This window comes from Lynx rufus, unplaced genomic scaffold (genome assembly GCF_022079265.1).
Source record: "Lynx rufus isolate CCGP_SWC_20201006 ecotype Redwood Valley unplaced genomic scaffold, mLynRuf1.p SCAF_3, whole genome shotgun sequence".
Taxonomy (NCBI): domain Eukaryota; kingdom Metazoa; phylum Chordata; class Mammalia; order Carnivora; family Felidae; genus Lynx; species Lynx rufus.
This window is the reverse complement of record NW_025814845.1, coordinates 56,898,621-56,925,819: the sequence shown is the minus strand read 5'-3', so window position 1 is coordinate 56,925,819 and position 27,199 is coordinate 56,898,621. Positions and strand designations below refer to the sequence as shown.

Below are 27,199 nucleotides of genomic sequence, written 5' to 3'. Positions count from 1 at the left end.
GAAAAGGCAACTCTGAAATAGAGAATAACAGTATTAAAATAATTTCAGAGAATGTGGGTTGGGAAGGGTTCTCTGAGGCAGTGTGGCATTTAAGCTAAGACCTGACGGCTGGAAAGAAGTCAGCTCTGGTATGTGTGACAGATAATCAATATAGTTAAGAGGTCAGAGGCTAAAGCCATATTCAATTAATAAAATATTCCATGCAGAATTGTTCTGAACACTCAAACACAGAACTGGGCTTTCTTCTCCCTAGAGAAAGAGGGAAAATGTTATAACAAAGGTCAAGTCAAAATTTGGAAATCATTTAGAAATAAACAGAATAAAGGGTTCTACAACCATGAAGTCTAGGGTGATGAAAATTTCCCACTCTGGTCAAGAACACGAAAAATACAATAATAAGTATTCTGCATACATACATTGCATAACCTCTTAAGAAAAGCAATTATGGCAAAGACTTTTTTTCTCCAAATGAGGAATTAAGATTTAGGAAATACATATATCTATATGCTAATTAATTAGGTCAATCTCCCCATTTTGATGCCTACTAATTATTAGAAAAGTTGATCTTTGTTAAATCTACACACTAGACTTTAACTCTTCTTACTCATTCCCTCCAGATTCAATCCTTTATTCCAATATTTTATGCTAATATCTCTTTTTAATCCCCTAACATAAACTGGAAGATGTTGATATTCAAAGATGCCACATTCAAGAGCTGAAAAATGATTTTAGAAAATGATGGATAAGATGGAATAAGTCTTCTCCTTCTACCTAATCATTTTGTTTTAGAAATAAATGAAAAGTAGCCTTTAGAAAGCAAGAAAACACGAGATGAGCAAACATCTCCCTTGGTATGTGCCTTGAAATCTCCATTGGAGGACAGTGATGGCAGCTGAAAGGACAACATCATTGCTTCTGCCGGCATTGTTCTGCTACTTACTACCTCCCTGATCACATAAATTACTCAGTTCCTTTACTATCCTTCACTACAAACCACAGATTGAAAGGCATAGCACCTACCGGTAAGAGTTGTTGTAAGCATTATACAACATATAATGCTTTATACATATATAAAGCACTTTATAATTTCTCTTTTCTTGCTTTAGTTAGAAAAAATTGCTTCCGAATTTTTAAAGATCATTATTATACCTTTTTTTTTAACACTATAGGCTGATACATACTCTACAAATGACATAACTTTTAATATAAAGCACTTTATAATTTCTCTTTTCTTGCTTTAGTTAGAAAAAATTGCTTCCGAATTTTTAAAGATCATTATTATACCTTTTTTTTTAACACTATAGGCTGATACATACTCTACAAATGACATAACTTTTAATATAATACCACTTTAATAGATATAACTCAATAAAAGCTAAGAGCAAATAATACATGACTAGGAGAAAAAATACATAGAACATGAATAGCAGATATCTTTCTGGCTTGACAAAATGACCACTTATTGATACTAATAGACTCTGATCACAGTCAGGATGGGAGTAGGGAAGCATTGCATGTGGTTGTTTTTATTTCTCTGTGGTTTGAGGGTCAACTACAGGAAAAACAGCCAGGCTGCGTGACTATGGACACACGGTTATATCCTGAATACTTCCAATCCTGACCCAAGTTGCAGAGCTCCTGAACATGAACAGAGGTTTAACTTGAAACAAACTTATTACCATCAAATAGGGAAGAATTCTATCCCATTTCTTTGGTTTTTATCTAAGTGAGAGGCATGGAAACTATTTGTACATTCTGATTCATCCCATGCAAACTTGTCCTGCAACATCAGAATTATAATTCTAATTCAGAATTTCTTTTACTCAAGATATTTCCCTAATTGTGAATAATAATCCCCAATTTCTAATCATGAGACAACTTGGAATCCAAATTATTAACCAAATGATATAAAATGCAAGGCATGATCAACTCGAATCACCTCATTTTTTTCATTTGCTCATTGTTTTACTGGTTCCTTCTAACAATTTTATTAAGACCGGGACAGGAGACATTAGCTCAACCTACTTCCACATAGCCAACCTACTGCCATGACACAAAGAGTTCCATTTCTTCTGTAAAACATGAAAGCTGATGCTCAGAGCTCACAGAACAAATCAGAAAGTAGTTTAACTATCCCTGCCCCTACCGGTTGACCTTCATGATAATCAAGTCTTTCCCAATCAGTTTTTGCTAGTTCTTTCACAGTAAATAATATAATGTAATTAAAACAGTATAAACAAATGACAACAGAGTGTGAGAAGAAAACAGCTGTTATTTCTATAAAAACTAAATCGAATGTTCTGGAAAGGCTCTTGAGAACTAAAATGAATTAGTAAGGATTTAGATATGAACAGGACAATCATGAAGATTGGGAGATTTTTTTTAACATTTATTTACTTATTTTGAGAGAGAGCTCATACATGTACATAGGTTGGGGGAGGCGATGGGCACAGAGAGGGAGGGGGAATTCCAAGCAGGCTCCACTCTGTCAGCACGAAGCCTGATGTGGGGCTTGATCCCACAAACAGTGAGATCATGATCTGAGCCGAAATCAAGAGTCAAGGGCTTAACCAACTGAGCCACCCAGGCACCCTGGGAGCTATTTTAAAAAGCAGTAAGAATTTTCACTGAGATAGTTTCACCTCAAACTGAAAATCAGAGGCAATGATTCATAGGTATTATTAATACCAGAAGATGATTCAAAATTCCAATCAGTAAGTTCCAAAGATCTGTGGACCCACATCAAAAGACTGATGAATAACCGAGTATTTAAATGATTTATGTTATAAAACAATATTTAAGGTAAATATGCATTGTTCTATAATTTTCTACTTTAACCAATTTTTTCTATTCATCAACACACCATATGTCCCAGTATAACGTAGGTTAAGTAATATAGACGAGTCTTCTCATATGTAAAATAAAGAAAACAATTCCTACTCATAAGGCTGCTTTGAGGAGTAGATAAAATTATCCGTATAAAGGAATACTTGCCACATAGTATGATACATTACTCATTAGCTACCACCAATATGCTGGTGAGGGTAACACAATGGTTAAAAGTAATGGCAGGAGGAACCAGTCTTCCTTCCATCCCAGCTCAATTACTTATCAACCCGGTGACCTTAGGGGAAGTTACTTAAGCTTTCTGTGCCTCAAATCTTAACACCAGTGAAATGTCCATAATAAGAGCTCCGACTACCCAGGATTAGTATCAGGATTCAATGAAGTAATAAATGTAAAGTTCCTGAGACATAATAAATAAATGTTTAATGTAATAAATTTTAGCCATTCTTATTTTGTATATTTTTGGCTTTTCGGCAACATAGAGAATTGTTCTTTCTTAGAGCATCAAGATATTTGTTATTACCACAGTCCCTTTGGTTCATGCTTCTCACTCTCTAGAAGGAACACAGGACGCAAGCAATTTTACTACAGACAGACCAACAGTGCCATCTAGTGGCAATTTTCTAATAAATTCGCCAACAGAGAAAGGTTGCCCAAAACAGGTAAAAATTTCTACAGATATGAATTTAATTTTTTTAATTTGTTTATTTTTGAGAGAGAGAGAGAGATAGATAAAGGTTGTGAGTGCAGGGTAAGGGCAGAAAGAGAGGGGGACAGGGAATTCCAAGCTGGCTCCGCTTTGATAGAGTGGGGTTCGAACTCCTGAACTGTGGTATCATGACCTGAGCGGAAGTCGGATGCTCAACTGACTGAGACGCCCAGGTGCCCCTGCATTTAATTTTTAAAACAAACGAAATCTAATGTTTTAGATTTGTAAATTTGGAAATTTGTGATGTGTTTTTTAATAATTATTTGAATTCAGTACAACTACAGCCGGGAGAAATTTTTTAAAAACTACAAACCACAAGAAGAGTGCTTGGCAATTATGGTACAAAGAAGACTGTTTTTGTTTTTGTTTTTGTTTTTTTTTTAATATGAGTCAAACAATTGGGCTTAAACCCACTGCCAAATTTTTTTGTACAGATTTGCAATGCTAATAAATCTGTATGAGAATTAGAAATGTGAATTTTTGGTACAATTCAAATAGCACGGAAGTTATACACCAAGGAATTAAGTTATATTGTTGGATAAAGTATAATCAATACCATACAAGGATCTCATGCAATAGCACCATTCACTTTTTACTTTCTGCAAGTCAAAACTTATAGAAGAACTCAAAACTACTGTAATCTAGGGGCGTCTGGGTGGCTCATTCAGTTAAGCATCTGACACCGGCTCAGGTCATGATCTCATGGTTCATGGGTTCGAGCCCCGCGACAGGCTCTGTGCTGACAGCTCAGAGCCTGGAGCCTGCTTTAGATTCTGTGTCTCCCTCTCTCTCTGCTCCTCCCCCACTCACACTCTGTCTCTCTCTCAAAAATAAATAAACATTTAAAAAAATTAAAAAAAAAAACCTTCTGTAATCTATACTATATGGCAGTCCTCACTTCACTCAGTTGAAATACATATGAATTTCAGAGCCACAATTTACTTAAATAGCACCAATCGTCCAATAGCACAGTTCAAAGTTCAGTTATCATGGTAAATTAACTGTGAGTAATTATGTAAGAGCTGCTGGCCCTCTGGTTCACAAATCACCGTGTAAATAAAGATGAGCATCATGTTCCCTGAGCAACACATTTGACACTTCTTTAAAAGTCCATTGATGATTGATCACTGCACATTTGTTATTCAGGTCAAACATCAACAGCAAATCATACTTCCTCCTGGTCTCCCGGTGGTCAACTTACAAGACATTTCACAAAAGTAGATAATCAACAGAGGGAATTAACCTGTAAAGGTGACAGGGCAGCAAAAAAATAAAATGTGGTGACACTGGAAGTGAAATGAGATGTGAACAGAAGGTCTGAAAATGGCAACAGCAAAGCAAAAATAACAGAAAGCTGTGCCCCCAGGAAGGGAAGAGCTATGATTAAGTACTCCGGTAGGACTCTGATTGAATGGAAATGGGTTGTGCAGGAATGAGGTGACCCTGGAATGTTGACTCTGGGCCCTTCGGAGCAATGTGGATATGCAGCCACAGAAGCTCTAATGAAGGTGGACTGTCTCCCGTACATGAAGAAGGTTCTTATGACAAAACGATGACAACATCCCAGAGGAAGTGGCACCAGCATAAACCATCCCATAAAAGAAACTCTCAGAGAGATTTCAGAACCGTGAAAAAACTACGAACCATAAGAAGACTGCTTGGCAAATGATTACAAAGGACGAAATGGAAACTGATCCAAACTTAGGAATATGCAGTTGAATTCACCAAGGCCCAGGAAAGACGCTTGCTCCATATTGTAAGTTACATGATGAGAAGGCAAGCTCCCGTGCAAGCTCCTCTGAACAAGTTTTTTGCAAAGAAATAACACTTTAATTCTCGATGTTTCTAAAGTTTTAATTTATAGTGTGCTGAACAAATATTAGCTTCCCTCTTTTTTTGTGTTCCATTTCCCTATATGTTTATGAACCACAGAGAGAGAGTTTTTAATATTTGGGGAGAACATTTTAAAGGTCAGAGAACGAGGGGCGCCTGGGTGGCTCAGTCGGTTAAGTGTCCAACTTCGGCTGAGGTCATGATCTCACGGTTTATGAGTTTGAGCCCCACATCAGGCTCTGTGCTGACAGCTCATCCTGGAGCTTGCTTCGGATTCTGTGTCTCCCTCTCTCTCTGCCCTTCCCCCCACTCACAGTCTGTCTCTCTGTGTCTCTCAAAAATGAATAAACATTAAAAAAATTTTGTTTAAGGGGCGCCTGGGTGGCTCAGTCGGTTAAGCGTCCGACTTCAGCTCAGGTCATGACCTCACAGTTCGTGAGTTCGAGCCCCGCGTCGGGCTCTATGCTGACAGTTCAAAGCCTGGAGTCTGCTTCAGATTCTGTGTCTCCCTCCTTCGCTACCCCTCCCCCACTCTCTCTCTCTCTTTCAAAAATAAATGAACATTAAAAAATATTTCTTTTAGGGGCGCCTGGGTGGCGCAGTCGGTTAAGCGTCCGACTTCAGCCAGGTCATGATCTCGCGGTCCGTGAGTTCGAGCCCCGCGTCGGGCTCTGGGCTGATGGCTCGGAGCCTGGAGCCTGTTTCCGATTCTGTGTCTCCCTCTCTCTCTGCCCCTCCCCCGCTCACGCTCTGTCTCTCTCTGTCCACAAAATAAATAAAAAAAAACGTTGAAAAAAAAAATTTAAAAAAAAATATATTTCTTTTAATTTTTGTTTAAAAAAATAAAAAAATAAAGGTCAGAGAATGACTGTTGTTTTTCCCATTGGGTTTTTAAGGTTGCTTTGCCTGGTTTCAGCATGCACAGTTATTATCACGGTCTTGGGGCTATTGTACAAAGTAAGGACTATGTGTAATTTTTGCCTACATTTTTCCTTTACAAGTTTCAGTCATTGCAAGCAGAAGTCATCCAGGCTTTGCCAACAATTACCTGCTAGTGTAAGAGCTAGTCCCTTCGTGAACGTATTTCCTAAACTACTTGCAGTGCCGTGACAGAATGTTGAAAGACGCCCTTTTTCCTCACCAAAGCAGACATATACAAGAGCCTTAGGTACCTGGTAGTGGTAACTGAACCAATATACCACTGACTCGTGGGTCCATATTCAATTGATCAGTTATATCCAAAAGTTCTTCCTGAGAAACATCCTTTGGTTTTAGAATGATCTCACTACGGATCCCTGGAAGAACAACAAACACAGAGAGAGTCATTTGACCAGCAAAGATGTGGTTTTTCAACAACGGTGTCTTACACGGTGTGTAAAAGGTTTCCTCTGCGCCTTGCCTCATTGGAAGGAAAGGACCTTCTACAAAAATGATGTTCAAACCACCACTAAAAGGGATGTCTCAAAGAGTACAGATGTTTTCTCATGATTCACACACAATTTTTGGCCCAGTATCGTATTGCATTTATTTGTGATAGGCTACTGTTAGGGGATGTGAATCTAGTAAATATGTTAATACCCCTCACCACCATTATTAGGCCAAGTTCAGCAGAGCGAACTGGCCAGGTTTATTATCTGATTAAAGCAAGTATAATAAAAGTAGGCCTTTTTTTAAAAAAAAATTGAAATACAGGTGACACACAATGTTACACCAGTCTCAGGTATACAACATGGTGATTCGACAAGTATGTTCATTTTGCTAGCTAGGCTAATCACAAGTGTAGCTACAACGGTCACCATACAATGCTATTACAATATCACTGACTACATTCCCTATGCTATACCTAAAAATGGGCCCTTTAATGTTTATTTCGTTTTGAAAGAGCGCCAGTGGGGAGGGGCAGACAGAGGGGGACAGAGGATCTGGAGTGGGCTCTGTGCTGACAGGCTGACGGCACAGAGCCCGATGTGGGCCTCGAATTCACAAACTGCGAGATCATGACCTGAGCCAAAGTCAGACGCTCTACCGACCGAGCCACCAAGGCACCCCTAAAAATGTGCTCTTTAAATGTGCAGTGTTCCTCTGACATATCACCATAGGATCTGGAATCACATCAAATTAATTCAGTAAGAAAGCTGGAGAAAAACATTAAGAAATGAATATAAACTTGGGTAACTCATCTCTAATAGTAATGGTAATAATAATAAATGTTATTCAAATGGCACTTATTTGGCAATTCTCACTGATAATTATTGCACTTTGAAGGGACACAAGAAGACATGACTTAGTAACAAGAACAACTAAAACGCATCCCCACCTACAGCAGACGCAGCTCTGATCTTCTTCCTGACGTACGTGTGGCTTGCTGGGTTATCACCCACTAAAATGATACTGAGGTGAGGTCTTCTGTTCCCAAGGGAAATCCATGATTCCACACCTCTCTGTATTTCTTTCTGGATTTGTTTGGCCATTTCAGTTCCTGAGATAATAATGGCATCATGTCTGTGGAAAACAAAGAATAAATATAGCACTAAAAAGACAGTAAGGAACATTCAACCACATAATCTTCAGTTACAAGAGTGAACAACACATCTGTGATTCTCCAAGTGAGCAACCTTAAATCAACCCCCAGAAAAGCAGAAAGAAATACATATATTGAAAAGGCTTTCTTGCTCTCCGTGATCTCAAATTTCAAAGTGGTGCATTAATGTTGCTCTTACTGTGTGTTTGTTTTTTTAAGGTACCTGATAAAGTATAAGATGGTTCTTTCTTCCTGCTCCCCCTGTCCTTTCACTATTGAAAGGCCTGGCGGAAGCAGATCTGTATGTAGCACATGATTATTACACAAAACCCCAAATGCAGGTCAATGAATATCGTGAAGAATGGAAAAGGAGGCGGGGGAAGAAGCAGAAGAGAAAAAAGAGAAAAGGAAACCTTACAGCACCTGAATTCTTTCTAGTACCTGTATACTTTTTATTTTCCAACGAGAGCAGGCAACATGAATATCAACCAACACAAAAAAAATGCAAATTTGCTGCCCCTTTCAAATAAGTCAACTGTTCTTTCTAAGAGGACATATATATACGGGGGGAGGGGGGAAAGGGGGACAATGAATTAGATCAAGAATACTCCTTTTCAATCGGGCACCAGTGGTCCAAAGTGTCTATCCAAGTTTGCACCATTTTGATGTCAATATTGTTCTATTAAGAAGTGATGCTGCAATGTGATCTATGGATACATACACCACAGTTGCCTGGGAAGCTTGCTCAAGTTGCAGATTCCCCAACCCATGATTGAGAACACCCTGGAAATCTGCATGTCTGACAAGTTCCCACAGGTATTCATGTGCATGACCATGTTCGAAAACTACCTGCTCAATTCAATACAAAAGTATATTTTAAAAATGATCATTACCATAGGTAAACAATTAATTGAGTAAATAAACAGATTAGAGAATACAATTACAACTAGACTTTATAGCTGTAAGTAAACTCAACTTTTGATTCTGACTTGTCTACGTTTCACCAAAAACTTGATAGCTTTCAAGACAAGGAAAATCATGGCAAATTTATTGATCAGTCTTGCTCCACTGTCCTAATTTTATAATAGCTGTATTGAAGTATAACTGACAGGGATGCCTGGGTGGCTCGGTCAGTTAGGCATATGACTCTTGGTTACGCTCACGTCATGATCTCATGGTTCATGGGTTCGAGCCCTGCATTGGCTCTGCATGAGCAGCGCGGAGGCTACTTGGGATTCTCTCTCTCTCTCTCTCTCTCTCTGCCCTTTCCCTGCTCTCTCTCCCTCTCAAAATAAATAAATAAATTTTAAAAATAATAAAGAAGTATAACTGACATAAAATATATTGTACATATTTAAAGTGTGCAATTTGATGTTGTAATATATGTATATACCTAGGAAACTATCACCATGATCAAGCAAATGAAACCCCTGTAAAAATTCTGGTACTCTTTTCTAAATCTCACCATTCCCCCTGTCCTGCCCATGTCCTTCCTCAATCAACAGGCAACCACTGGTCTGCTTCCTGTCACTATATCTTAGTTTGTATCATCACAAATTTTGTACAAATGGAATCATGCACAACATACTCTTTTTTATCCAGCTACTCTCACTCAGCATAATTAAGATTCATTCATGTTGTTGCATGTATCCATAGTTCATTTCTTTTTATTGTTGAGTAGTTTTCCATTGTATGGATATACCAAAATTTGTTTATCCATCCAATTATTGATGGATATTTGGGTTGTTTCCAGCTTTTACTCATGGCAAATACAGCTGTTATAGACATTCATGTACAAGTCATTGTATGCACAATGAGCAAATACCTAGGAGTAGAATGGCTGGGTCATACAGCAGGTATATCCAAGTCCTTTATCAGAAAAGTGATTTGAAATATTTTCTCCTACTTTGTGCTTTGCCTTTTCATTCTCTTAACTGTGTCTTTGGAAGATCAGCTCTCAATTTTGATGTATTTCCATCAATTTTCCTTTTCCTTTTATGGTGAGGCATATAAGAAATCTTTGCCTAACTTAAGGTCACAAAGGTTTTCTTCAACGTTTCCTTCTAGTTTTATGTGTTCAGGTTATACATTTAGTTCTGTGATTTAGTTTTACTCTTAGTTTGATGGAACTTTATTTATATCAGGATATTGTCAAAGTTTTTTTAATGTGTGTGTATAGAGATAATCATATGACCACATGATTTTTTTTTTTTTTTGGTTTTAGTCTGTTAATATGATGAATTATATTGATTGATTTTCAAATGTTAAGCCAATCTTGCATTCCTGGGATAAGCCTCACTTGGTCACGATGTGCTTATCCTTTCCAGATATTCAGGATTTTATCTAAAATTTTGTTAAATTTTTTGCTTCTATGTGCATGACAGGTATTTATTTATAGTTTTCTTTTCTTGTAACGTCTTTGTATGATTTTGGTATCAGGGTGATGCTGCCTTTATAGAATGAGTTAGGATATATCCCGTCCTCTTCAAATTTCCAGAAGAGTTTCTGCAGAATTGGTATTATTTCTTCCTTAAATGTTTGGTAAATTTCACCCATGAAGCTATCTGGTCCTGGAGCTTTTATTCTGTTAAAGTTTAAGATCAAGTTTAAATGAAGTTAAGATAACATACTTACTTCTGAGTTTAAATGTTATCTTTCAAGATTAGGTAACAAACTTTTTTCACTATTTACTATGAACTTCTAGTGCTCATTTTTTATTAATTCATTTAAGTGATCTTTTAATTCTAAGAGAACGAGGAACTCTTCTATTATAAAATACTAAAGGCTGCAGTAATTCCAGAATGACTCATTTCTAAGAGTCATAAAAATAATAAGTCAATAAATAAATCAATAAATACTTTCCATAAATTAAACTGTGTCAACATATTCACTTAGGGTAAAATACCTAAGCTTATCTGCTGATACACTAGAATTCACTCTTGTAACAAAGAACATGCATTTGTATTTTAAATTACAAAATCACCCGAGCCCTATGTTACATTTTATAGTATATGAATAGAAACTGCTGCTGCTGACATGTTTTATTAGTTGATTCTCTGTTACAACAATTCGTTCATAGGTTACCGTGAAACTGGCAATCACTGAACATAATCCACGATAATTATGGCTTAGATATTACAAAGCTGTGTGACTCTGAGAGTGTCAGAGTTGACCGTGGCATAAATGGACTCATGACTTCCACAGACAGACAATCTATATACAGATTAAACTTGACTGCACCATGTTGGGGTCTGAGAGAAGACAGGGCTTACTTTACAGCACAGATGTGCTAAGTGAGTTTGCTAACTATAGCTGACACGTTATAGCCTGGTCTCGTTGGTATTTATGGGTAAATACTCAGAAGACTGCCACCCAATTATAAAAGGAACTTTGAGGATTTTTCAGTAGCAGCTGGCTCCGCCTATTGGTTCCCTCAATCCCTGCCGAGCCTGGGCAAGCCTGGATTTGTGGGAGATATGATATAAGGATAAATGAGGCAAGCAGGAATTAGTGGAGACTCAAAGGAAGGATGCCCCTATCAGCCTACATGCTGAAAGAACTGGTAAACACACACATTACCTAGCTCAGTGCAAAAACAAATGAGACTTTTCAGCAAGCATACTGTTGAAACATGTTAAATATCAATACTAGTGTGAATTTCAGCCATAGAAGCCCACAGCTCCTAAGAGTTTCCCTGGCTCAAGTCAATCTCTACCATCCGTCATCTGCACCGCAGCCAGAGTGATTTTCCAAATCTAATCATGCCGCTTCCTTGGTTAAAAAGCCTCACTTACAAGCCCAATGTTTATTGACTTAATAAATACACACTGAAAACCTTATATCTGCCAGGCACTATTCTAGACACTGGAAATATAAATAACAGTGTACAAAACAAACTGCCCACTTTTATGGGAACTACAATCCAGTTGAAGAAGACATAATAAGCACATTTTTTTAAAAGGCGAATATTTATATCATGTGTGAAAAACAGAGGGAAAGGGCATATCTGGGGGCCAGAGCTGTCATATTATACAGATGGGTTAAGGTGTCTCTTAATTCTGATTAATCTGGTGATATTTCATCATAAATGAAGGAAATGGGTGGCTCAGTCGGTTAAGTGACCAACTCATGGTTCCAGCTCAGGTCATGATCTCACAGTTTGTGAGTTCGAGCCCCACATCTGGCTCTGCACTGACAGTGTGAAGCCTGCTTGGGGTTCTCTCTCTCTCTCCCTCTCTCTGCTCCTCCTGCTCTCTTTTTCTCTCAAAATAAATAAACTTAAATTGACAAAAAATGAAGGTGAGCCAGAAGTGGCCGTAACAGGGATAGAAACCGCAGCGGGGGCAATCACCGCGCCTGCTGTCAACCCGGGTATAAAGCATCACCAGGAGCCCACCCAATGAGGATGCCTCCTCCATTCCCAGGGGGCTTTAGGGAGCCCTGAGGGGCAAAGCGGCAGGGACACCTCTCTTCAGATGCTGCCAGAGGGCATGGGAATGGAGCTCAGAGGCTGCGAGGAGTGCCTGCTGGAGGAGAGCAGATTTTTCTTTTAAGTACTCTGTACACCCATTGTGGGGCCTGAACCCGCAACCCTGAGATCAAGAAATCACATGCTCGGGGGTAGGAGTTAAGATGGTGGAGAAGTAGGGGGACCAAGATTTCCCTCGTCCCTCAAACACAGCTATATTGAGGTTAGAACACTGGGAACGCCCTGGAAATCAATCTGCGGAGTGGAAGAAGGATCTCCACAGGTGGAGGGAGACAGCTTGGCAGAACAGAAGTGCATGTACGTGAAATGGGTGAGATAAAATAGCACAGGCACAGAGGAGGGGAACCCCTTCTGAGGAGAGGCAAAAGGGAGCACAAGAGAAGCTGTGGACTGCGGTCTAGTGTCAGGACAAGAGGAAACCCTCTCCGACCGGGTACTGGGGAACGAGAAATACAGTGCATTTCTCCTTTGCAAACTTGTGACAAATGCTGACTTTCTAGGAGTGAAGCCGCTGCCGTGTGTGAACGCCTGGGGAGCAGGGAGCTGGCCCCAGGGTGCGGTAGCGATCTCAGGGGCGCACTGGGAGAGGGCAGTCCCCTCCCTTGAGTACTGTGGGAAGAGGGTTTATTGCCCACCCCCCCCCCCCCCAACCAGCACAGTCACCGGTCCCCGGCAGGTCCCCGGCATCAACAGACAACTGTTTTGTGTTTTTGCCTGTTAGTCTCTCTTTTCTTTTTCTCTATCTCGTTTCTTTCCTTCTCTTCTTTTTTCACTTCTTTTTCTTTCTACCTTTTTCTTGTTTTCCCTTTGGAATCAGGCTCATAGTCTCTGATTTGATTTTTGGTCAATTCTTATTATATATATATTTTTTTTGCTCTTTATCTGTTTTTTTTGTTTGTTTGTTTAATCAGGCATTTTTACTCTATTCTTTTTACACCTTTTCTGTATCTCCTTCTTTATTTTCCTTTCACTCTCTCTGGATTAAGCCTTATAGTTTCTTTGGTTCTTTGCTTGGTGTCTTTTTCTTTTTTCACCCCTTTCATTTTCTCTTTGTACTGGATCGGGTCTCCTGCCCTTTCCTTTTTTCCAGGTTATTTCAACGAACACATCAAAGCACACCTGATTGAAGCTCCAAACATTCCACCACCATGAGCAAAGAGAAGCTTTGCAGAGGACTGATCAGTGGGATAGAGCAGCCAAATACACAGCAACAGAGAGGATGTGACACATTCCAAAAACACCTCCTGAAGGGCCAGGCCCTGGACAGTGTGTGACCCATTTTTAATATAGTAGTGTTCACATGTACAGGATACATAACCAGCTATTAAAACACGTAAAAGACAAAAACCTACCCAAAATGATGAAACGGAAGAATTCTCCTCAAAAGAAATTCCAGAAAGAAATGACAGAGAATTGCTCAAAACAGATATAAACAATATATCTGAACAAGAATTTAGGATAATGGTCATAAGACTAATAGCATAAGACTAAAAGCACAGAAGACAGCAGAGAATCTAGTGCTGCAGAGATCAAAGACCTAAGAAATAGTCACAATGAATTTTTTAAAAACGCTATAAATGGTATGCAAAATAAACTAAATACAGTGACAGCGAGGATGGGAGAAGCAGAGGAGAGAAAAGGCAAAGAAGTCAAACTTTCACTCTTCGCAGATGACATGATGGAAAATCCAAAAGACTCCACCTAAAAATTGCCAGAACTGACACAGGAATTCAGCCAAGTTGTAGGATATAAAATCAATGTACAGAAATCAGTTGCATTTCTATACAACAATAATGAAGCAACAGAAAGAGATATCAAGGAATCGATCCCATTTACAATTGCGCCAAGAACCATAAAATACCCAGGAATAAACCTAACCAAAGAGGTAAAAGAAATATATGCTGAAAACTATAGAAAGCATATGAAAGAAACTGAAGAAGACACAAAGAAATGGAAAAACATTCCATGCTCATGGATTGGAAGACCAAATATTGTTAAAATGTCAACACCACCCAAAGCAATCTACACATTCAATGCAATCCCAATGAAAACAACACCGCATTTTTCACAGAGCTAGAACAAACAATCCTAAAATTTACATGGAACCACAAAAGACTCCAAAGCGCCAAAGTAATGGTAAAAAGAAAACCAATCCGGAAGTATCACAATCCCGGACGTTAGCCTGTAATACAAAGCTGTAATCATCAAGACAGTGCGGTATTGGCACAAAAACAGACACACAGACCAATGGAATAGAATAGAGGACTCAGAAATAGACCCACAAATATATGGCCAACTAATGTTTGACAAAGCAGGGAAGAGTATCCAGTGGGAAAAAGACAGTCTCTTTAGCAAATGGTGCTGGGAGAACTGGACAGCAACATGCAGAAGAATGAAACTGGACCACTTCCTTAAACTACACACAAAAATAAATTCAAAATGGCTGAAAGACCTAAATGTGAGACAGCAAACCATCAAAATCCTACAGGAGAAAATAGGCAGCAACCTCTTTGACCTCAGCTAAAGCAACTTCTTATTTGACATGTCGCCAAAGGCAAGGGAAATAAAAGCAAAAAATGAACTATTAGGACCTCATCAAGATAAAAAGCTTCTGCACAGCAAAGGAAACAATCAACAAAACTAAAAGACAACTGACAGAATGGGAGAAGATATTTGTAAGTGACATATCAAATAAAGGGTTAGTTTCCAAAATCTATAAAGAATTTACCAAACTGAACACTGAAAAACAAATAACCCAGTGAAGAAATGGGCAGAAGACATGAATAGACACTTTTCCAAAGAAAACATCCAGATGGCAAACAGACACATGAAAAGATGCTCAATATCACCCATCATCAGGGAAATAAAATTGAACCCACACTGAGATACCACCTCAAACACGCAGAGTAGCTAAAATTAACAACTCAGGAAACAATAGATATTGGCGAGGGTATAGAGAAAGGGGAACCCTCTTGCACTGTTGGTGGGAATGCAAACTGGTGCAGCCACTCTGGAAAACAGTATGGAGGTTCTTCAAAAAATTAAAAATAGAATTACCCTATGACCCAACAATAACACTACTAGGAATTTATCCAAAGGATATAGGAGTGCTAATTTGAAGGGGCACATGCACCCCAATATTTATAGCAGCACTGTCAACAATAGCCAAATTATGGAAAGAGTCCAAATGTCCATCAACTGATGAATGGGTAACGAAGATGTGGCTTATATATGCAATGGAATACTACCCAGCAATGAAAAAGAATGACATCTTGCCGTTTGCAACAACATGGATGGAATTGGAGGCTATTATGCTAAGCAAAATAAGTCAGTCAAAGAAAGACCGGTATCATATGAGTTCACTCAGATGTGGCATTAGAGAAACTTAACAGAAGACCATGGGGGAAGGGAAGGAAAAATAAGATACAAATAGAGAGGGAAGCAAACCATAAGAGACTCTTAAATACAGAGAACAAACTGAGGGTTGATGGGGGTGGGGAAAACGGATGATGGGCATTGAGGAGGGCACTTGTTGGAATGAGCACTGGATGTTGTATGTAAGTGATGACTCACAGGAATCTACTCCTGAAGCCAAGACTACACAGTATGCTAATTTGACAATCAATCAATCAATCAATAAGAAGGAAATGAGGGAATATGTCATGTGGCTATGTGTACAAAATACTTCTAGGCCAAGGGGAGTGCAAAGCAAGTACAAGGGACTCTAGGAAGGAGCATGACTAGCATGTCTGATGAATAGCAACGCCAATGGCTGCAGTGGAGACAAGTGTGCCAGGCCAGGACATAAAATCAAAGAAGTCACTGAACTTGAGATCACATAAGGTCCTGCAGACTTTTGAAGGGGTATTGGCTTTTACTGAGCTAGAAAGCCATTTGATGATTCTGAGGAGTGCTATGACCCGATTTTCATGATTCAATAGCTGGTTAAATGTGGAAAACAGACTCTGGAAGCAAGGGGCTTAGAGTCATGCAGCTATAGACCAAGGAAGAGTAAGAATTTCCAGCAAGAAGATGCGGGGAGAGCACAGCTCTACAGATACTTTCATTTCAGACTTCTAGTCTCTGAGAGTCTGAGGATCCATCCTGTTGCTTCAAACCATCTAGTCTGTGGTACTTTGTTTACAGTGGCCTTAGTAAACAAATACATGCATAATCCTAATTTAAAATATTCAAATTTGTGGGAAGAATCTTTTGATGGAGCTGTTTTTCATCGAATAGATTTGTATTTTGGAATGCAATGGCATAGAATTGAGAAGACCTGTATCTACTGTATCTAAACATGGCAAGATATTAGAAAAGTCATAAATAGCAACAACTTATTTGATGACATGTAACAAGTATTTGTCAAAGAAAGGTACTCTGAAAGGAGACACTAAAACAGCAACTGTGAAAATATTTAGGCTAAAATATCTTCACATTTCAATATGAAAAAAATCTAGAATTGAGACCATGTTCCATTCAGCAGTTTGCTCTGAGCTTGCCAGGTGCTTTGGTATCTGTAGGGAAAGCACTTTCTTGAAAACTAAAAATACTATTGTCTAAAGAAAAAAAATAATAAGGTTTGCAACTTAAAAAAAAACTGCAGCAAATTTAATTTTAAAATTAAGTGTAAGATCTTTTTTTTCCAGAAAATGATCACTATCGACATATTAAAGATAAGGCTAGGAAACCGATTCAAGTATATGTACCAAGAATTCAGCATGTGTTAAAAGTTAGTAATCACATAATTAACATAAAAAAATAAATATATTATTATAAAATTAAGATCAAAATTTTCAATTGTCTAAATGCATAAGGGTATATAAATTACCACTTAAAATGTGAATTTTGAAGATACTTTTGAACAGGACTCTTTTATAGGTCCTAATATATTTACAAATCAATAAATATTCCAAATATGTTATTTTCACTACTTTAACATCTTTTTCCTCCTAAAAATGTGGTTTGGTCAAAAAATTATATAGCCACATTGCCATTAATACACACCAAAAGGGCAATTTGACTTAGGTATTTTTCACCAGTTGCACCCTGTCATTACTTGCTCAGGCAACATTTCCTGAAAAGGTAATGTTGCAAGTGACCCCCAAAGAAGGCAGGACATAGAGCTCTCTGTTTCACCATTCTCCCCTCATTGCTGGGCTGGTACTAACATGTGACTTCATTAAAAAACAGTAAGTCATAGTGGGGGGCGTGGTGAGCAGTAAGGGCAGGATAATGCTGTATAAATTACTTCCCCCAAGCCAGAAGTCAGTCCTGGTTCACCATTAATAGTGTAAAAGGAGATTTCAAAATGGAGCAAGCGAGCCTAACTCAGTCTTTTCACAATCGGATGGAAAAGCCACAAGGGAGGAGGAATTTATGCAGGTCCTCATTGGAGGAACTATGAACTTTTTGTCAGTTACAAGCCCTCTGCCTAGACTTCACTTCCTCCTCACCCAGACACCTGAATTGTTCCATTCTTTACTTTGGAAGAAGCCAATGGGGTTTAACAAGCATCAATCCCTTATTTGCATATTAACCCAACCAATCCAAATTAACCTAGTTTCAATCTCTGTTTTGTATCAAGGACCCAAATAAGAGCTGCACTTGGGACTTTTAGTTTTTGTAACTCTGTCCCCTCTTTGTCTTCCTCCAAACAGGAGTCAGATTTCTACCTGAATCTGGGTTTCCCAAACTGCAATTCTAATTGCCCAAATAAATGTCTATTTGCTTACATTTCCAGTGACAGGAGCTAGAATATGGTAGCACAAGTCACTTAGCGGCTCTGAAAGGAATGCAATTTCCTCATCTATATAATGGAAATGTTCTCTGTTTAACTTACAGAAAAGGATTTGGCTAAAAGTTGACTGGCTGATTTGCAAAAATTGCTCTTTTAAGTGACAGATGGTGCCAATGCTCAAGTACCTGACAGCAATAGGAGACCAAAAAGCCACCATTTAGTGTTGTTTCCAGGAGCCTGTTTACTCACCCATATTTTCCAGGAAGTAAACTGTAACCATCCTAATCTATGGTTACTAGAACTAAATAGTATTTAATTAACTAAGGCAAAATAGTAAATAGAAGGAAAAAAAAATCACTACTTTTCCTGGGTATCAAAATACTCCTTCACAAAATAGTAAAATAACAAATAAAAGTCCACCCAAGATCGAGTGTATTTAATTTGTATACTTGGCATCTTGTGTCTGCATCTAGGTTTCAATCTCATTTTCAGCCACAGCTGTAATTAGAGCTGCAATGGACTGTTTTATGATCTATAAAGATGAAAAGTCTAGTACAATCATTAGCAGTTAAAATTTCTCTGGTCATACCATAGCTTAATCACTGTGTATTTTAGGACTCCACCTGGAGATTTTGAGTTTGAATTAATAGAAATGAAACCCAAGGGAACCAGGCCAAAATTATATATGGAATAAAACCAATCACTAACTACTAGGGAGCCTTTTGAAGTAAATAAAATGTTTTTAAGTGAATGAATACTTAGGAATGTTAAGTTTATGGTCTTTTACAATCATTTCACTTCACATCCTAAATACTATACTTACACCTTAAAGTTATTTTATCAGAAATTACGCTTTTGTAAGTCAATAAGAACATACCTAAGAGCAAGTTCTTTTCATCATGCATAATTCTGTTATTCAATTTTTCAACTCAACTCTTTCAGGACCCTAATGTGTAAATCAGAACATCAGTAGCTACCTAAACAACATCTATGCTTTTTCAGAATCTTAGATGCTAAGTTTTGTAACATAAGAACCCTTGGGCAGTCTGCTCAATCACAGGGACAGCTTCTCAGAACAATCTTTTGAATGTTTAATATAAAATACACAAGTTTATAAGGAAACCAGTTTTACTGAAATATTGTTCTCACTTTTTTTTTAAGCATTAAATAACAGCATGTAGTGGCAGGTCTAATAACTACCATAATAAAGCAGTGGTGTGTATGATATTTTGAGATCTTTGCATCAACTCTGTAATATTAAAGTATCTCCGACTTTTATTGGCAATATCTGAAATACTGCTAATATTACTGTGGTTTGTTGCCAACATTCACAACTGAAGAAAACGCTAAATTTGTTAGAGGTTAGTGATGTCCTATCTAAGTTTATGGATCCCCTAAAATCTATCCAGAAAGTCTCAGGTTAAGAAATACCCTTCATTAGAGGAATCTGACAAGATGATTTTTTTCTGACAAAATATTTTTAAGATTTATATGCAAAATTAGCTTTCCTGATTCACAAAAGTTCTACAACATTTGATAAATGTTTTCAAAAAGAGGAACAACAATAGTGATATGTCAACAATGCCAAATTACTTATAGAGCAAAGCACTGGGTAGACCATTCAGGTTCAAACCCCGTCTTCACCATTTATTTACTGTTAACATGGGCAAGTTATTTAATTTCTCTAAGCTTCAATCACACAATCTACTAATTAGTAATACTGATAGTCTACTTCAGCTGTTGTGAGGATAAAAGGATATACTTATGCAAAAAATCTCAGCACAGAGTAAAGGCTCACTAAACACTAATAAGAATTTATTTTTCAACAACACACTGGATTACTTAAAGGCAAGATGATATTCATCGCAGGTTTTCATAACCAAAGTGGGGACGAAACATCTAATTTAAACTATATATACCCTAACTTTAGAATTATGAATCTTTGGATAGTCTTTTGGTTCTAGGCACACTCTGTAACGTAATTACAGAAACCTACATAGATCATTTTCGGATCATTAAGTGAACAAACCTCATTGGTATGATGTTGACAAGACCATGACCTGAATCTGAGAATAAATGATTTCCTATGTTCTAAGAACTAGACATTAAACGATAGCAAGATGGTTATGTAAGTTATGACCAACGGACTTAATGTAATAGAATGTAGCCAATAAAATGTTAGTAAAAACAGTAGCAACACAGAAATGCACTGATGTAATGTTAAGTGGAGTAGCTGGATAATACCCAACCCTGAGTTCTCAGACACTAATTTAGGGTTAGATTATGTTCCATTCTGACCACAAAATTTCCTACCTTTTAGGTGTATTTTTCTCTGGTCCAAATTGCACTTCTTAATAGTTAATCCCATTTATTCTAATCATTAATTTATCCCACTCAATTGACATTTCAAATTTCTCCCAAGTGCCTCCCTCCCTATACCTCCCTCTCCAAGCCAAACTATCTTTAAAAACTGTCATCGGCTCTATGGAATTCCGTTAAGAGTCTGTGACCATGGAAAATTAAGTGTTTTTGTTTTTTTCCTACTGTTTTTATCATCCCATCAAGGTATTAACATGAAAAAGATAACATTCGAAAAAGATTCAGATCATTAAAGAAACTGCTAAATTATCCCTAAAACCATGACTAAGTAACAAGATCTGAGATTAATAGTAGTCTTTTTTCATCTATTGATCCATTTTAATCAGAAAACTTGATTTTGGAGATATTACATTAGAACACATTATCTCTGAACAGCTGGGATACAGACATAGAACTCAGATATAAGATAGTAAATGGTGAAATATTTAGATTCTAAATTTAAAGTGAAACTGAGAACTGCTTAGAAATCAATACCGTAGCAACAGCTATCTCATTAAATAGGTAAGGCATTAAGACAGGAAAACCGCACAATCACATTTTCCAACAAAATAGGATTTTGAGAAACTGCTTTTGCTATTCATTGGAACTCTTATCCTAGTTGAAATCAGTCTGTGGAAAATCAGCTTTAGTAAAGGTCCTAACTGGAGTCTGGGTCCTTCAAGCTTCCCACGAGGGTAAGAGGACCTTTAAATCAAATAATTCTATTGCAGAGATGGAAACACTAAATAAGTACTAGAGGGGAGAATCTGAATAAAAATGAACAGCCTTACTGATAAACTTGAGTCTGTTTTTCAGTTATTAAATTCAACTCCCCCCTCTATGAGCCATGAATATTCAACTAACATAAACCAGTATCTTTTACTAGCTTCAAAATGCTGGCCTAGCTGCAAAATTTATAAAGCCATTGGCAACGAGACATAAAGAAAGGTGAGGTTTCTGTCAAGAGCTGTAGGTTGGTACACACAATTTTACAAATGCTAAAATAGCATTTTAGCAGGAGGGAGTGCCAAATTTATGATTTTATGATTTTAGGAAATCACTTTGCAATAGGATAAACGCTTAGGATACCCATTTAATTACAAAAATGAGTTCAGGGGGGATGATCTAAAGCAGCATTTGGGAAGTCCCTGTTTCAGGATATCTGCAAATCTGCTTTGACCGTGGCATTAACATATAAGGTCTGTACCTTCCCCTCCAAATGGGAACCGCTTCTGCCTAGCTCCATACACGGAAAGCACTGGGCCAAAGACTCATGTGGTATTTATAATCCGATGACATGTTGAGTTGTACACTCACACAGCAAGGCAAAATAGTACAAACTTAATCACTAAAATTTTTTTTATTTTTAACTTTTTGGCTGTTTAGGTAATTCATTTCAAAGAACAATAGTGGGCAACAAATAGAAGGGCTTATTTATTTCTTTGACAGTAAATATATTTTCTTCCAATTAATAATATCTAATTTCTCATAAGTTACTAAGAAAAAAAAACTCACTGTAAATTTTAAAAATAAGAGAAAACTTAAATGATACTTCAAGATTTTATAATTTTCAAATTCTGTCAAAGATTACTTCTTGAAATTCCAATTAAAAAAAAACTTAATTAAAAAAGCATTATATGTTCCGCTATCATAGGTATCTAGTCAAAAATATGGAAAAGAATCAAAAATGTTTTTTCATTTTCATTTAAAGCTCCATAGAGCTCAGAAACTAATAAATCTGTTAATTTAGAAGAGTCAATACTGGGGAAGGAGTTTATCAAACTCCAAGATAATTTTCAGTAAAAATAACACTAAGGCTCAAATTTCAAGTCAATAGAAATGATATCAGATATAAAGCACATTCACTACGAAGAACTAGACAACTAATAAGTAACTATATATTTTAAAAAAGATGACTGAGGATGGGGACAAGTGGGGAGGCAGACAGTGGCGACCTCTGGAAGATGGAATCTCTTCTCTCTGCTGGTCCTAGAAGAGAAAAGAGACACCAATAAGCATCAACACACTGTCCGAATTCCTCCCCACCCGAGACCCAGCAGTCCACAGGTGTTTCTCAACCTGACAGCCAACTTCACCTTCACAGATGGTATTCAGTGCCAAGAGGAAGTCAAAAACACCACCCTATCCTAACTTGATTAGAGCTGCCTTAAGAAAAATAAAGACTATCCAAAGTACTATTTATAGCTGTTATCTATATCAAATGGGGCCTAAAGCAGCTGGGTTGAAAGTCATACTCCTTTTTATTAAGACTAGCTTTCCAAAACTATTGCACTCAACTATTTTAAATTATAAAGAGACAATTAAATATAATCTAAAAGATCTGAATTATCCCTTTGCTTGCACACATTTGTACGAAGCAAGTGGCTACAAGCAGATGTTTGGGTTATAACCGTTGTGACTCTCAATCAACGCCCATGGAGAGGATTGGGGTGATGGGTCCCTTACACCAAGTTGACAAAGGGAAATTCAACAACTTATGTAATTTGGAAAAGATTATCCTCACTCCGCAAAGCAGCTCTAGAACAAATGAAACTCAAAACATAATTACCTAGAGTGACTAGAGTACATAATACCTTCAATTCTGCAATTCAAACAGCATTCTACAGAATCTGCTTTCCCTAGGGAGTACAGCTGGTAATTCCGAAACAACTGGCAAATCCTTGCAGAGACCATACAGCTTTCATAACCAGAACTCAGAATCAGTTACTTTCTCCTATCTTTGTGGAAGAGCTAATCACTGGAAACACGTCTAGAGTAAACCCAATATGAAATATTCTTTATTATTTTAGTCACTCAAGACTGAGACAAATATATGTATAAAATGATGAGTTAATCAATTAAAATGAAATAAGTAGTAGCTATGTTTCCACATTATTACTTTCTTCCAGGTATTGTGCTGCTCACTGGGGATGCAAAAAGATAGGTAAGATACAATCTCTGAGCTCATAGAAGTGCCGTGAACGTGCAATACTGGAAGCCTGAAAGTCTGAAAACTGAATCTCTTGTCGACTCGCTGGCTCTGGGTCAAGGGAATATATTTTTAGATTCTTAAGTCTAAGTCTGCAACTCCAACAAGTAGATGACGGCAACGCGAAGAGGCCGGGGCACCACGGTGTAGAAGAGTTAAAACACGTTTCGTACGCGCAGTGTACTAGCCGGCAACGGGGTCCAAAGAGATGCAATGATTCTAAGACTGACTACTTCAATGTTAAGATTGAAGAAGTTCAGGAAGCACCACACAGAAAAAGACTGAGAAATCAAGATTATGTTTGATTTTGTGAAATCGCTACGAATTTTAGAGCTGAATGAGACCTCGGAGTTCCCATCAACAAAGGAATTCAGAATCCCAAACACGAGCAAACCATCTGAACAATGCCCACTCCTTTGTTTACAAAACACAACAATAACCAAACCAAAGCAACCGCTAGAAACGTGCAGACCACCTGTTTTTAGGGCACCTTTCCTGAGGGCCTCCAATGTCTTCCTAAATCACTCCACTGTACCTGCTGCAAAGTAAGAATATTCTTGGCGCCAGAGCCCAAAGCCGACCTCGTCCGAGTTGCCCGACTTGAGGTCGACGCGACCAGTCCGCGAGGCCCGCAAGGTCAAGTTCGGAGCCTAGGCAGGCCTCGCCCCCCCAGCCCTGCGGAGGCGCGCGGCCGCCCGAGCCTCTGGCCTGACGCGGGAGAGCTTGGCCGGCGCCAGCAGCCCGCGCCTCGCCGCCCCGCCCGCAGCCCGCGGCTCCGCACGCGCGGGCACCCACACCCGAAGACAGCGAGCGTTCGGGGCGCTCGTACCTCACGCCGCTGCACCGAAAACCCCGGGACGCGCAGCCGGCTGCTCCCGGCGCCCCCAGGGGCAGCACCACGCTCCCGCCGAGCATCAACACGCGGCCCAGGCGACGGCGGAGCAGGGAAAAGCCGCGGGCCGGCACTGCCATGGCCGCGAATCGCCGGCTTCCGGACGGAGACTCCACCTCCCGCCGCTGCGGTCCTCGCAGCTGCAGGCCGGGCTCCGCCCCCACGCGGCCGGGCCGGAGAGCGGGTCCCTGCGGCAGCCGGTTCCGGGCGCCATGCCGGGGCGGGGCCCGGAGCCAAACTCAGGGCTGGGGGCGGGCCCGAGACACACTGGGAGGCGGGGCCAGGAACCAAGCTCTGAACGGGACGGGGGCGGGGCAGAAGAAACTCTGCGACTGGCAGGAGCTGGGCGGAGACCCTGGCCGCGGGCTGTGCGAAGTGGGGGGGCGGGGGGGCAGTCTGAGACTGGTGGCTTGCGATGTGGCTTCTCACCCACCTGACACACCTTTGATCTTCCCATAGCGAGGACACAGGTAAGGCGTCTAAAGTAATCACTCCAAGCAGCATGCCTTCTTTTTCCCTAGCCAGACTTCTGGCCTACCACCTCCGAGGCTATGTAATTTAAAGACAGAAGGATGTTACTGTTTATTTCCTACCCCACTTAGTAAGATCTTGGGATATCTGGGAGCTGGAGAGAGAGAAAAAAAAAGGTGTGAGTGTGTGGAGGGAGGAGGGGGACCTGGCTGAAGAAGGCCTGAACTTTAGAATTTCTGTTGTTCTACCTTATCTCCATATTTGGAAGGAAAAAATCATTTTCCAGAGTTTATGACCAAGTTAACATAGCCTGGGAACCTGCATTGTCTGGTGAATGGACAGCTACTGAAAAAGCAAAAATATCAACTACCTCTGGAAAAGTCAAAATCAGACTGGCCATTCACTATGCTGGGATATGTTAAAAGGTAAATTGAAGCAGACTTTTAAAAATTAAGAGTTTCTTTGAGCAAAAAATCAGTTTGAACCAGGCAGCATCCAATCTAGCAGATAGAAAGGCACTCTTGGGAGCTTTACAAAATAAAAGACTTTTGGGGGGGGGGGCTGAAGGGAACAGTAACAAGAAAGTTATACTAGCAAAAAAGTGGGTTCTTTGTTGCAAAGTTACTTTCCTTTAGGGGATGGCAGGGATCCATCAGGCACAATACCAGACTAGGGCTGATCAGGTGATTCCTGGTTGACTGATTTAAGATTCTGTTTCTGGGAGAGAGGAAACTAACGGGGAGGAAGAATTTCCTCTGCCCTTTAAGGTCCTAGTTCTAGCTAGATCAGAATCATTTTTTTAAATATGAAATTTGTTGTCAAATTGGTTTCCATACAACACCCAGTGCTCATCCCAACAGGTGCCCTCCTCAATAGCCATCACCCACCCACCGCTCCCTCCGACCCCCCATCAATTCTCAGTTTATTCTCAATTTTTAAGAGTTTCTTATGGTTTGGCTTTCTCCCTCTCTAACTTTTTTTTTTCCTTCCCCTCCCCCATGGTCTTCTGTTAAGTTTCTCAGGATCCACATAAGAGTGAAAACTGGTTAGATCAGAATCATATGGACATGAGATAGATTAACAGAGGAAAATCAAGTTTAATAGCATACATAAGGGGAATCAAAATCAAATTTAATAGCATTCAATGGGGAATCCACACAGACATTGAAATTCCAAAGATAGGCAACATGATGCTTATATGAGTTAAGGAGAGGGGTAGGGGTCTGAGGATACAAAAGGAGAGATATCATGAACAGGAAAGTGAAAGGAGATGTTTGGAAAACAAAGATACCCTGTTATTCAGATAAGTTTCTCAGGTAAAGAGGAATGTCTATTAATAGCTCTCTTCCTGGTAAAGCAAGCAGTTGAGGGGGAGGTAAAGAACTTTTTCTGACTCTGCTGGGTTTGGATTATTTTTAACTCAAAATAATGTTCATGCCAAAGTGGCCCATCTAAGGGTGGCCTTCCCTTGTCCTCTACAGTAATTAGGTCTTAGTTTGGTGAAGTGGGGCTTAGCATAAGTGACTCCATTTTGGATCTGTTGTCTTGTTTTTTAACAGGTAACAAACACAGATAAGAGACAGATAGAACCAGATGCAAAGGTGAAGGAAACAATATTTCTCCCAAGGTCAGGCTGCAGCTGTGAAGTATCATCACAATCCCTTTGACCACTACATTCTTACTTAAAATCCTTCTTCTCTAAAATCATAACTGTCAGAAAGTGTGCTCTTTAAAATCCTATCAGTAAGAATGAAACATCCTATCCGTCCTATTCTGTATGATGTAAGTCAGTTTCACACAAAGAAGCAGCCTTTATTTCCAACGTAGGTAAAAGCTTCAGATGAGGGATTCCTGAACACATTCCACATCGATCTTAACTTTATCAATTCCAAGGAATAGGCCCCTGGATCCCCTTTGCAGTTCCACTTCATGTTGACCCCTTTACACACAGCTCTTTCCTGCTTTGAGCCTCCCAAAATGTTGCTTTATTTAAATTTCACCTAACCTCTACCCTTCCCCAAATCTTATAAGAACCCCATATCTCCCCTTAGTTGATGAGACATTTCTCAGGTTTCCTCTGGTGTGCAGTCTCCTTCATTACAAGGAACCAGTTATTCTAATTTTGTCTTTCTACAGTTTTGTCCCTGCCAGTTGAATCTGATTAGGCTAGAATAGCAGCCAGGAGTGATGATCGAGGGGATTTGCAGCCCAGAAGCGGTTATCAGTCTAGCAAAGGCAATATTGTGTCCCCAGTGTTCAGTAATTTCTTGAAAACTAGTTCATTAAAGTTTATAAGGAATCCTAAATGGACACCACCACATTTCAAAACATAACCACATCAATTCAAAGC

At 39.1% G+C, this 27,199-nt stretch overlaps 1 protein-coding gene across 2 annotated transcripts in view; it reads right to left on the bottom strand.

Annotated features, from left to right (window-relative positions):
- Positions 1–24,467, bottom strand: part of MTHFD2L (methylenetetrahydrofolate dehydrogenase (NADP+ dependent) 2 like) — a 143,584-nt gene extending 119,117 nt beyond the window's left edge. Inside the window, exons 1-3 of one of the 2 annotated variants that reach the window (XM_047091991.1) lie at positions 24,316–24,467; positions 7,707–7,891; positions 6,562–6,684 (exon numbers count right to left, since the gene is read on the bottom strand). In XM_047091991.1, the coding sequence (XP_046947947.1) occupies positions 6,562–6,684; positions 7,707–7,891; positions 24,316–24,458 (451 nt within the window). In that variant the 5' untranslated portion in view covers positions 24,459–24,467. Of the gene's footprint in view, positions 1–6,561; positions 6,685–7,706; positions 7,892–22,373; positions 22,487–24,315 lie in introns of those variants that run through there. The other variant, XM_047091990.1, reaches the window with a different exon arrangement.
- Between the last annotated feature and the right edge of the window lie 2,732 nt (positions 24,468–27,199).